The 10,596-nt window shown below is 63.1% G+C and overlaps 4 protein-coding genes across 4 annotated transcripts in view; 1 reads left to right on the top strand and 3 right to left on the bottom strand.

Moving 5' to 3' along the window:
* Positions 1 to 2,233, bottom strand: part of F751_6567 (K(+) efflux antiporter 5) — a gene marked incomplete at both ends in the record, with an annotated part of 4,137 nt that extends 1,904 nt beyond the window's left edge. Inside the window, 5 exons of the mRNA XM_011403795.1 lie at positions 26 to 394; positions 557 to 868; positions 1,160 to 1,366; positions 1,801 to 1,896; positions 2,021 to 2,233. Coding sequence (XP_011402097.1) covers positions 26 to 394; positions 557 to 868; positions 1,160 to 1,366; positions 1,801 to 1,896; positions 2,021 to 2,233 — 1,197 coding nt within the window. The remainder of the gene's footprint in view (positions 1 to 25; positions 395 to 556; positions 869 to 1,159; positions 1,367 to 1,800; positions 1,897 to 2,020) is intronic.
* A 333-nt stretch (positions 2,234 to 2,566) lies between these two features.
* Positions 2,567 to 5,296, bottom strand: F751_6566 (Ubiquitin-conjugating enzyme E2 1; the record flags this gene model as incomplete). Its single annotated transcript, XM_011403794.1, has 9 exons — positions 2,567 to 2,680; positions 2,831 to 3,027; positions 3,300 to 3,368; positions 3,548 to 3,930; positions 4,492 to 4,562; positions 4,692 to 4,780; positions 4,876 to 4,965; positions 5,052 to 5,159; positions 5,254 to 5,296. 9 exons carry the CDS (start codon positions 5,294 to 5,296, stop codon positions 2,567 to 2,569), a joined length of 1,164 nt encoding a protein of 387 aa, XP_011402096.1.
* Positions 5,297 to 6,269: 973 nt separating this feature from the next.
* Positions 6,270 to 9,057, top strand: F751_6565 (LETM1 and EF-hand domain-containing protein anon-60Da, mitochondrial; the record flags this gene model as incomplete). The annotated part of the gene is made up of 8 exons (XM_011403793.1): positions 6,270 to 6,716; positions 6,825 to 7,195; positions 7,444 to 7,609; positions 7,769 to 7,813; positions 7,963 to 8,077; positions 8,251 to 8,387; positions 8,535 to 8,630; positions 8,932 to 9,057. 8 exons carry the CDS (start codon positions 6,270 to 6,272, stop codon positions 9,055 to 9,057), a joined length of 1,503 nt encoding a protein of 500 aa, XP_011402095.1.
* A 223-nt stretch (positions 9,058 to 9,280) lies between these two features.
* Positions 9,281 to 10,303, bottom strand: F751_6564 (hypothetical protein; the record flags this gene model as incomplete). Its single annotated transcript, XM_011403792.1, has 4 exons — positions 9,281 to 9,397; positions 9,527 to 9,665; positions 9,817 to 9,956; positions 10,103 to 10,303. 4 exons carry the CDS (start codon positions 10,301 to 10,303, stop codon positions 9,281 to 9,283), a joined length of 597 nt encoding a protein of 198 aa, XP_011402094.1.
* Positions 10,304 to 10,596: the final 293 nt, after the last annotated feature.

Below are 10,596 nucleotides of genomic sequence, written 5' to 3'. Positions count from 1 at the left end.
TTCCCCTTCTTCATAAACCACTCACGACGAGGCCCTTGACGAGGACAACGAGCGCGGCACCAGCGGCCAGGACGGGGAGGTGGTGGAGGAGGAAGGGGGGCGCCAGCACCATGCCCGTGGAGGAGATGAAGAGGGCGAGGAAGAAGTGGGTGATGGCGTCCAGGCGGGCGTGGATGGCCGCGCCCACCCCCGCGGCGGCCAGCGTGGCCCCAGCCATGAATGCGCCCAGCTCGGCAGAGATGCCGAGGCGGGTGGTGACCAGCGCGGCGCAGCAGCACGCGCCCACGCCCGCCAGCGCCTGGATCTCGGCGCTGGCGTGGCGTGCGACCCAGCCCGCCGCGCGGGGCAGCACCAGGCGTGACAGCGCGGCGGCCACCGCCACCGCGCCGCCCAGCTTCAGGCCCACGCGCCAGAGCACGCCCGCGATGGCCGCCAGGCCGACGGCAGCGGGGGCGTCGGCGCCCGCGCCCCCGGCGCGCGCCGCGGCGCCCGCGTCGGCGCCCGCCGCGCGCGCGGCCAGGACCAGGAGCGGCATGAGCGCGAAGAGCAGGCCGACCATGCAGTCCTGGATGACCAGGGTGCCCACCACGATCTGCCCGCTGGCGCTGTGCTGGCAGCGCCGGTCCGACAGGCACTTGACCACGATGCTGGTGCTGCTCATGCCCGCCAGCGCACCGACAAAGGCGCCCAGGGAGGGGGAGGTGCCGATGGCCGCAGCCACGCCGGCCGACAGGCCGGAGAGGAGGGCCACCTGCAGCGCGCCGCCCAGCAGCGCCACGTCGCGCACAGCGCGCAGCTTGGCCAGCGAGAACTCCAGGCCCAGGCTGAAGAGCAGGAGCTGGACCCCCAGCTGGGCCAGGGACTGGACCTGGATACAGAGGATTTGGAGGGGGGAAGCGATCATGGGTGTGAAGGAGAGGGGGGGGGCTTGGGCGACTGCGAGCAGTAGCAGGGGGCGGGGGGAAGGGCCCACAAATTGGGGCTGAACGAAGGAGGAACGTCGCACAGGAGGCAGCGCTGGGACGCCGACCTCTCCGCCAGCTCACAGGGTCATGCATATCCCATGCAGCACGAGCTCCTGCCTCTTCACCCGAGCAGCGCCCCCGACCTCCACTCTCCAAACCACCCCCTTCCACCCAGCCAGCCAGCAACCCCGCACCTGCACAGGCTCGCTGACCCAGTTGAGGGCCCCCGGCCCCACCACCGACCCTGCGATGAAGTAGCCGTTGATGGTGGGCTGCCCCACCGCCTCCATGGCCATGCCCATCAGCGCGCAAGCGGCGATGAGCACGGTCAGGTCCTTGACCAGACGCGGGTCGAGGGTGATGCCCATGCCGCCCTCCTCCCCGGCCTTGGAGAGGACATACTCGTTGTCTTTGCTGTCGATGATGCGGTCGACGTCGCCCTCGCCCCCGGTGGCCGCGGCGGCGGCCGCCTCCCGGGCCTTGGCCGCCGCGGCCATCGGCGCCGCCTCGTCGGCGCTGACGCCGGCGCCGGCCTTGCTGGCGTCAGCGGCGGTGGCATTGCCCTGGGCGCCTGTCTCCTCTGCGGTCGCGTTGGCGTGCGACTGGTGGTCCTTCTTGGAGGAGATGATGATCACCGTCTGTTCGGTGGCCTGCAGGGTGGAGGTGGTGCGGTGGTGCCTGGGTGCAGGGCGGCAGGACCAGTGAATGGCATATCATATGGCGTGATCAAGTGTGAGGGACGGAGAATTTACAAGTGGGAAGGCTCCTCGTTCATTCAGTGCGTCCATCGCCTTCCCTCAACCCATCCCGCAACACCAGCCCAATCCATCCTCACGTCGCCGGCCTGCGCGGTTTTATTGTATTCGCTGCCCTGCTCTGCGCTCTTCTCCTCCTCGTGCTTGAACTCCTCCCGCAGAGCCTCATCCAGGATCTGCAGGGAGGGGCTCGGAAAAGATGGCCGTGGGCATCTCCATCCCTAGATTGAGGAGGAACCCCAATGACAGTCCCAACCCACGAGCTCCAGCCGAATATCAGCGCCTATCGGCCGTCCTCACATGTGCAATGGTGTCCTTGTGCTTCTCCGTCCCGTTGCCAGCCGTGGTGTTGAGTATCAGGGCTTTCGTGTCCGGAATTCCCGGGACCGTGGCACCGGCCTGGAGGAGTGTACGACTCACCAGAGGCCCTCCCGCGGCGCACGAGTCTACGCAGAGATACAGCAGAACCAGGATGGGGATGTGGTGCCACCGGGTGGTGGCTCTCCGAGCCATGAAAGCCACGAGTCCTACGACGACACACTCCCAGGGCTGCTCCAAAAGATGGTCGGGCCCGCTCGCATCCCGGCTGCGTGCCTCACACCGCTAGGCACATACATCGTTGTGTGATTTGCAATACGCGAGAATTGTAGTTGCAGTCTGGGCTGGGATCCCACGCCATGCACGAATGCAGTGTGGTTATTCGAAGGTGCGGTACAGTGGAAAGGACGCATTGCCTGGGACCGAATCGAGTCCTTCTCTGCCCATCCTTGCATCCTGGGCCTGTGGGTCTGTTGCAGTCAAAGAGTCGGTCATCAGACAGGAATGCATCATGGGTGGGTACCGAGGTCACTCGGGCGCTGGCTCGCCGGTCAGGGCGGTAAAGCGCTTCCGCGAAGATTTCTTGCTGTGACCAAAGTGCTCGGCGATGCGGGACCACTTCAGGTGCTTCTTGCCCAGCACCTGTGGAAATGGACAGGTGGAGGTGGGTCGCGAGTGGCTGCTGGCATCAGTCTGACTTGAGTGTGGGCAGCGTATCAGAGTTTGCACTTGCCATGGCCCTGGCTTCGGGGCGGGAACCTCACCACCCTGCCAGGCCTCACCAGGCCTCACCTCCTTGCGGTACCCCTCCTCGCGCACGAGGCGCTGCAGCTCCAGGTCCTGGGCGGCTGTCCAGGCACCCCCTGGGGTCGTTGGGGGCGCCGAGTCTGGAGCAGGGGTGTCGGCGGGAGCAGCTGGACCTGGGGTCTGAGCCTCTGCAGTGTCCGCTTGGACCTTGGCCTTCTTTGCCCGAGGACCAGACGCAGGACCTGCGAAGAGGTAGAATGAAGGCACGAGGAGGGGCCTAGAGACACTCTCTGCGTGTGAGAGGGTCTCACACAGGCTGCAGAAGAGTAATGGACACGCACCTACGCTGCAGCTGATGCAACTCGCACCAGGGTCATTCACCACCGTTCCACACATAATAAATCATGTTCTCCCGGTATCAGGGTGGTACCTGGTGTGGTTGAGACGGGTCCAGAAGCACCTGGGGCTTTGTCTCCAGAGAGGGCTGCGTAGTGTGCCTTGACTTGTGACCCACCAGACGCATCAAAGAGGCGGGCAATGGCTGCATAGTTTGGGTTGAGCCCATGGTTGGCATACTTCTCGCCTGCGTGGCGGGAGGAACAGTGGTGCCATAGGTGACGTCGGTCGATGCTGATGCTGGTTGATGGCAAGAGGACCCGGCAGGATCATGTGCAAGCAGCAGACTGTGGGAAGCTTTCACCTCCATGGCATGTGCTTGCAACCACCCCTTCCCCTCCTCTCCTTATTCAACAGCCCACGCACCAAGCTTCTCGATGCGGTACTCCTTGTCCTCAATCAGCTTGACGAGTTCAGCACTCTGCTCCTCGGTCCAGACCATCTTTGGTCGCCGTATCTTGCGGGGCAGGTCGCTCGCCTCGGCCTCGGTCTTGGCCTTCGCGGTCATCCTGGGTTTTGTACCCGGAGTCCCCTTGATGACCTTGTGCCAGGCTTCTGGTGCAGGGGCGGGCAGCGTCTTCATCAGGGACCAAATCTCGGAGACCGCCTCGGGCACGATCGTATTCCTCCCCCGTGCGGAGGCCACCAGGTGCATGCTCAGATAGTAGAAAAGGTTGCTCCCATACTCTGCCAACTCCGCCTCCGAGGTGGGAAGCGTGTCGGATGCCATCAAGGCGTGTGATGAGTCCCTGTTCCCAAGCTGGAAGTGCGAAAGGCGGGGTACTGGGTGACTATGGGCCAGGCACGGACGGGCTTGTCCCCCACAGCTAAGGTTTGGTGCAGGAAGGTCCGGTAGGACTCTGATATCTTGGTACAGAATTATTGGATGGCAAGATCCAGCAATGTGCGGAGTAGAAGCATGAGCAATCCTCCTCGTCTGTTGGCCCCCTCCCACGATGGCTCGGGCGCTCGAACGGATTGGGGGCCACGAATTCACAGGTAGCAAGGATGTGCTCATAATCCGTGTTCACCACCATCGGTGGCGCTGGTTGGAAATCTAAAAATTCATACACAACTACATCCTACGGTTCAACAAATTACTTTGGGAAGTACAGGGCTAATCCTCCACCATACTCAATTCGCGACCATCGTCTCGCCAGCTGTCCTCAACTACAGTTGTCACCCTTCGGTTATACTCCTTCCTGTGCAGGTGAGTGCCGTGGCATCCCTGAGTATCTTGTTCTTGGCAGGTGCAATATCAGAAGGGGGGAAAGGACTCATGCCATACACACTGACAATAGAATTCTCACCTATCCTCCACATAAAGTTTGGCAGCTTCAGAGTTGGCGGGCGAGTTTGGATTGGGGTCTGACAGCAGTGACTGCAGGGCGGGGAAAGCGGGGGGCGGAAGATTCAAGTTGCTGCTGATCTCTAAGGAGCGAAAAGTTTGTAAAGTAATGCTGCGACCAGCATCAATACAAGAAAGTACAAGTCAATCGGGTCCACTCACCTGAATGGAGGTCAAGATGGCCGAGACATCGTAAATGGGACTCCACTGGTTCTGTAAGATGTCCAAACAGATGCTCCCATCAGCATATACTGCATGAGCAAAACAGGAGAAAGGATTTGTGATATGATGCTGCTAGCGCGTCCGCAAGACGATGGCATACACTGCTTGCCTCGATGCCACTCACTGTTCGGGTGATACATTGGCGTCTTGAACTTCACGATGGGGGCCTTGTTGGGATAGTCCTCTGAGAACGCTAATGTCAGGAGGAAGACACCTGGGATGACACGGTGGAGGCTAAAATTGAGGCCCCACCCGGGAGGGGTCTGGAAGCAGCACCCACTCTCCAGGTTTGGCCCTCACCTCCATCCCAGACCGTTCCCTCCGGTCCAAAGATGACTGCTCGCCAGTTCATGATGTTGTCTGACCTAGGCGAGGCGTTCACTCCCTCCGGCGGGTCCTGCTGAAGACCTGCATGGAGAACGGGTGCACTCGGTATTGAGAGGCGCAGAGGTCCCGTGTCAAAGAAGGAGAAGGCTATAACATCCCTGTAAGTAAACCTCACGTTTAAAATCGCGCATCAACCGCTTCCTCGCCGGTGTGGTCATAGTAGCTTTACCGGGGTGCAGTGACACAGACTGCTCGAAGTAAAGAGGGCAAGTCTCTGAATGAATCACCGCCACCACCACGACTATGAAGATCAGGAAATACCAGCATCCGTTCAACAATAAAACATTCTATCCAGCGAGAGTGCTCAGATCATTGGTTGTTGCGGTGGGACCATCATCGTCGAACTTCTACATCCTCCGGAACCGTGTTTGGACCTCGATCACTTATCTATACACTCTGCCAGCCCCTGAAAGCCAATCGGCGTTCACCGCTGCCGCCGGCATTTCTTTTATATGTTTGAATGAAATGAATTGAGTATCTGTGTCCCACTGTTTCTGCACAGGGAGCCATGCGCCCAGCAATCCCGGGTGGTTCCCGTGTCCATTCGGGGACCACCGTTGCCCGTCCCTCACCCCTGCTCCGCCAGCAGTCCATAGCGAGACCCTTCACTGCCGCATCAAAAAGCCATGCCTACCGTCGGAGGTCTTCTAGGTGCGCCCTGTGGACGCGGGACGTCTCTGGAGGAGGGGGCAAGGCCTGCCTGCTGCATTGGCCTGCTGCATGAAGGGGGCCCTGCCTGAGGCCTTCCACACCCTCCATGCCCGCAGGCGCCTCCAACCCCGGTCCCAGGCCGACTGGACAGAGCAGAACGCCCCCTGGCTGAAGCGCCTGGTGTCCATCGTGCGCCCGGAGACCGCAGACCCCACCGCCCGGTCCCGGGGCCGCCCCGGCGCCCCCGGCCTGGAGGCCGAGCGCGCGCCCTCCGCCCGCGCGCACCGCCTGGAGGTGCTTGTGGCGGTGCGCAAGCTGTACCGCAACCTCCTGCGCGCCGACGTGCTGCTGGCCGACACGCGGCCCGTGTACGAGCCGGCGGCGGCGCGGCCCGCCGACGCCGACGCCGGCGCGCAGGGCGACGCCGCGGCGGCGGAGGAGGCGGCGCGCGTGCGCGCCGCCGTGGCCCGTGTGGCCGAGATGTCGCTGACCGCGGAGCAGCTGGGTGCGGAGCTCAAAGCGGTGATCGCGCTGGAGCCCACGTTCGGCGCGGTGCTGGAGCCGGGCGGCGCCGCTGAGGCCGCTGCGGCGCAGGAGCGCGTGACGGAGGCGGTGCGCGCCGCGCGCGGCGCGCTAAAGGAGCGCCTGCGCCGCGACCTGCGCGCGCTGCCCTTCCCCAGCCTGTCCGCCGCGCAGGCGGCGGTGGAGCGGCGCAACGCGCGGTACCGCGCGCTGTCCACGCTGGCCTCCACCGACGCCGACCCCGAGGGCGCGGGCGACGCCACCACGCTGGCGCGGCGCCTGGGCAACGCGGAGCAGGCCGCGGGGGAGTTCGTGCAGCGCCGGCTGCAGCCGGCGGTGAGGAAGGTCTCCACGCCGCGCGGCCTGGTGGACGGCGTCAAGACGGGCGCGCGCTGGGCGCAGGGCGTGTGGGGTCGCCTGAACGGCGGCGCGGCGGCGGGCGGCGGCGGCGGGGCCGCGCGGCGCGGCGCGCGCCCGCCCGCACCAGCTTCGCTCCCCCTGCCGCCGCCGCAGTTCAGCGAGGAGGAGCGCGCCGCGCGCACCGCGGCGCTGACAGGACGCATCGAGTCGCTGGAGCGCCAGCTGCAGGAGGCGAGCAAGGCGCGCGAGGCTCGGCTGCGCCGCGCGGGACCCTCGGGCCGCCTGCGCGCCGCCGCCGAGCTGCGCGCAGCGGACGAGCGCGTGGGCGTGCTGTCCTCCCGCCTGGCCATCCTGGCGCTGCAGGCGGAGATGGAGGCCATCCACTGCGCACTGGAGGATGAGGCCCTGGACATCGTGGACGGGTATGCCGGCGGAGGCGGTGCGGCCAGGGAGCGGGCGGCCACGCCCAACCGCCTGGGCTCCAGCGACGAGGTTGCGCTGCTCATCGCAGGCGAGGCACTGGGGTTGGGGAAGGGAAGGGGGTTGGAGGGGGGGGAGGGGTTCCGCAGGAGGATGCAGCGCGCTGGAGCCTCTGGGGCGAACTGAGAGGGGACTGGGTGGCTGCAGGAAGGGGAGGGGCGTGTGTACGATGCCTGGCCTTCGTCATGCACATGAGTCGTGGGCCCCTGCTGCTTGCATCTTTGCTGTCTATCCATATTAGCCTTTGGTATATCAGCAATCTGCCTTCCTCATTGCTCACGCACCCCCCAAGTTCCCCCTTCTCGACTCCAGAGTTCAAGGTTCTGGATGAGGAGCTCGCGCCTCTGGCTGCCGCGCTGGAGGAGGACGAGCTGGTGTACATCGAGGCCGCTGAGCTGGCGCGGCTGGCAGATGACATCATCGACCTGCGAACCTCCATGGGGCTCGGGGACACCCAGGTGGAAAGGGCGGAACATCGGGTGCCAGGGTGCTGTTTCTAGCTATTCATAGTCCAGGGAGTGGAGTCCTGCATGCAGAGAATGATCCTTTGCCCAGGTATTGCGCGTGAGACCGCCTGATCCTTCACTCACGGTGCCGCATCATTCTTTGTCGAGTAGGTGTTTGGAGGCGGCCTCTTCAACATGGCGAGGTTGCAGTTCCAGGTATGCCAACTTGGTGGAGCGGACTCTTGGGTACTCAAAGAGTTTGGCAGGGGTCACTCTTGGCCAGGGTAGACCCGCAAATGGACAGTCAATACATGTTCATAGATGTCATGAGGGTCAACACCACAACCTACTTGTCCTACTTACAGGTCAAGGAAGGTATCGGGAAGCTGCTCGATGGTGTCGACTTTGGAGCACGGGGTCTGCGTCTGCTTGGGTCAGACACCGTGTCTGCCTTCAAACTGATTGGCAGGGCCGCGGCAGGTGGGCGCGCTGAGCTAGGGCAGGCTTTGGTTCAAGACACGTTTTGATGTACTGCCCATTTGGAAAGTGCTGGTGGCAGACTCCCATTGTGCACCTCTGGGTTTCCCAGCAAGCATTACTCCTGATCGCATGCAAGGCAGAGTCGCGTACTCACCCTCCTTCACAACCCGCAGGCGGGACGCTCAAGCCAAGAGAGGTGCAGGCGCTGCGGCGAACTTTCAGAGACGTGCTGACATTCATCCCCTTCACCATCATCCTCATCCTGCCCCTGACGCCTGTCGGCCATGTGCTCATCTTTGGCTTCATCCAGGTGTGATTCGGGAGAGCAGGGTGAATTGGTGATATCAAGATGTGCAGGGTGTTCTTCGTGGGTCAGGCAGCATGGGTACTGGCAATCTGGATTCCATCCAGCATCCTATGGTCAAACCTTCACAAGGTGTCCAACCACCCTGCGCAGAGATATTTTCCGGGCCTCTTCCCCAGCCAGTTTACGTCGAGGCGCCAGGAGCTCATGAGCAAGTATGTGCAGAGGCCATGGGGTTGCCTGCTGGAAGTGAATAGCTTCCCGCCTGTCCATGCCTCCCTGCTGTGGTGCTCTTGCTGCTGCATCTAACCGGCTGCTTCCCTGACAAACGCACTCAACACGTATACCCAGGTACGAGACGCTCAAGGAGCAGCTCCAGGCGGCCCAGCAGTTGGCGGAGCAGGAGGGGGACGAGCTGGAGTTCCAGCGCGCCGCGGCGGCCGCGGCGGCCGAGCTGGGCAAGCGGTGGACAGGCGAGGCGGGCGCGGCGGGCATGGCGCTGCAGCCAGGGGCGGCGGGGGCGGGCGCGCAGGCCCGGCCAAGCTGGAAGGTGGCAGAGGAGGAGGAGGGCGAGGAGGGCCCTGCTGCCGCCGCCGTTCGGTCGCTGAAGGAGCGCCTGGAGAGGGCGGCCAAGCTGTCGTACACCGACCCGGGGGAGGCAGGCGGCGGGAACTAGAATTTTCAAGACTGGGCATGTACTACCCTTGGGCACCACCCCATCTGGTGTTGCACAACATAATTATGCCAAAAGTCATTGTGGTCATGTTTCTCAAGGCCCGCAGGGGGTAGTGCAGCAGGGAGCAGAGCACAGGTGGGGGCCGCTGCATTGGAACTCAAGGCAGCATGGACAGCCAATGGTCCTTCCCTTGTCAGCACCAGGGATGCTGAGCTTGCCCACCCTAGCGCAGCGACTTCTGTATGAAGTTGGCAAACTTGGAGGAGGCAGAGTCTGCATAGGCGACGCCGTGCTTTGTCAGCAGTGCCTCAAGCTTGGGCTTGACCTCCTCTGGCTTGGGCTGCACATGAAGGATGTGAGGAGTGTCGTAATGCTGAGTCTCAGCTGGTTCGGCTCCTCATTATGCTCGCCGCAACGTGCATCTGCAGGATGCCAAGCGCGCAATCAAACCCCAGTGTCTCGTGCTCACCGTCTCAGCCTCCAGCTCGTACACGGTCCCGTGATCGAAGCGGGTCTGATCCAGCTCCAGCACCAAGCCTTCCCAGTCAAACTCCTGGCGCACGTTGCGGAAGCCGCCCAGGCCTTTCAGCCCCTTGAGTCCATACTGCCTGCACACGCAAGCGGGGTGAGAAGGGTTCATAGAGGCAACCCAGGGTGCCCACCCCTGGGCAATGCCTGCACCCATGGTAACAGCGACACTCCCACAGGCATCCTGCAACCTGCGTGGGGTCTCCGCAGGCCAAAGCCTCGCCAACTCACTGCTTCAGGCCGTCCACGAGGGGCAGCCCTGCTTCCAGGAGCCTGTTGGGATCGCTCAGGTACCCGCGGGCCTGGTCAGGAGGCACCTCCACCTCTGTTTCGGGGCAGCGCCCCACTCCATCCACAAGCACTTGCTTTCCCTGCAGAGGGGTACATGGCAGTCTCTTCAAAACTCCACACACCTCAAGTCCTTTGATCAGCCGAATGCTACAAGAGGGGTGCACCAAACCCCCAGAGAAAGGGCGTGCAAGTATCGAGACATCCTCCCCCCCACCTCCCTGCCCACTTTCACTGTCAGCAGGGCCTTCTTGTCAAAGTTGTAGAAACGCAGTCGCAGGATCACGCGGGCACTGCTCAGCTCGGCGCTGCTGCCGTCAAAGAAGTAGTTTTCCTGCTCGTGGGTGGTGCGGTAGGATGCCTTGAGAGCGGCCGCCAGCCGGGCATGCGCCTCCTCGTCCTTCAGCCGCAGCTTGATCTCGACCTGCATCAGGATGGATAGGCGCTGATCGCACTGAGCGGCAGCGGGTGCGTCATGGCCTAAATTCCACCAGTGCATTGACTCAACAGCATGGGCAGCTGACTGTGCCCCCCACCGGCATCAAGGACCCACCTCCATCACTTTGCCAGGCCGAGACGCGCGGCTGTTGACGGCTTCCTCCCCTGCAGAGGGGTAATGGTGAGTTGTTACAATGGTGAATGTCGCGACGTTACATCTTCACCAGAAGCAGACCCTTACTCGGTATGGTAGGCCCGGCCCGATCGCTCACCACGAAAAGGGGC

The sequence above is a fragment of the Auxenochlorella protothecoides genome (genome assembly GCF_000733215.1).
Source record: "Auxenochlorella protothecoides strain 0710 unplaced genomic scaffold scaffold90, whole genome shotgun sequence".
Taxonomy (NCBI): domain Eukaryota; kingdom Viridiplantae; phylum Chlorophyta; class Trebouxiophyceae; order Chlorellales; family Chlorellaceae; genus Auxenochlorella; species Auxenochlorella protothecoides.
This window is presented reverse-complemented; position numbering and strand designations above follow the sequence as displayed.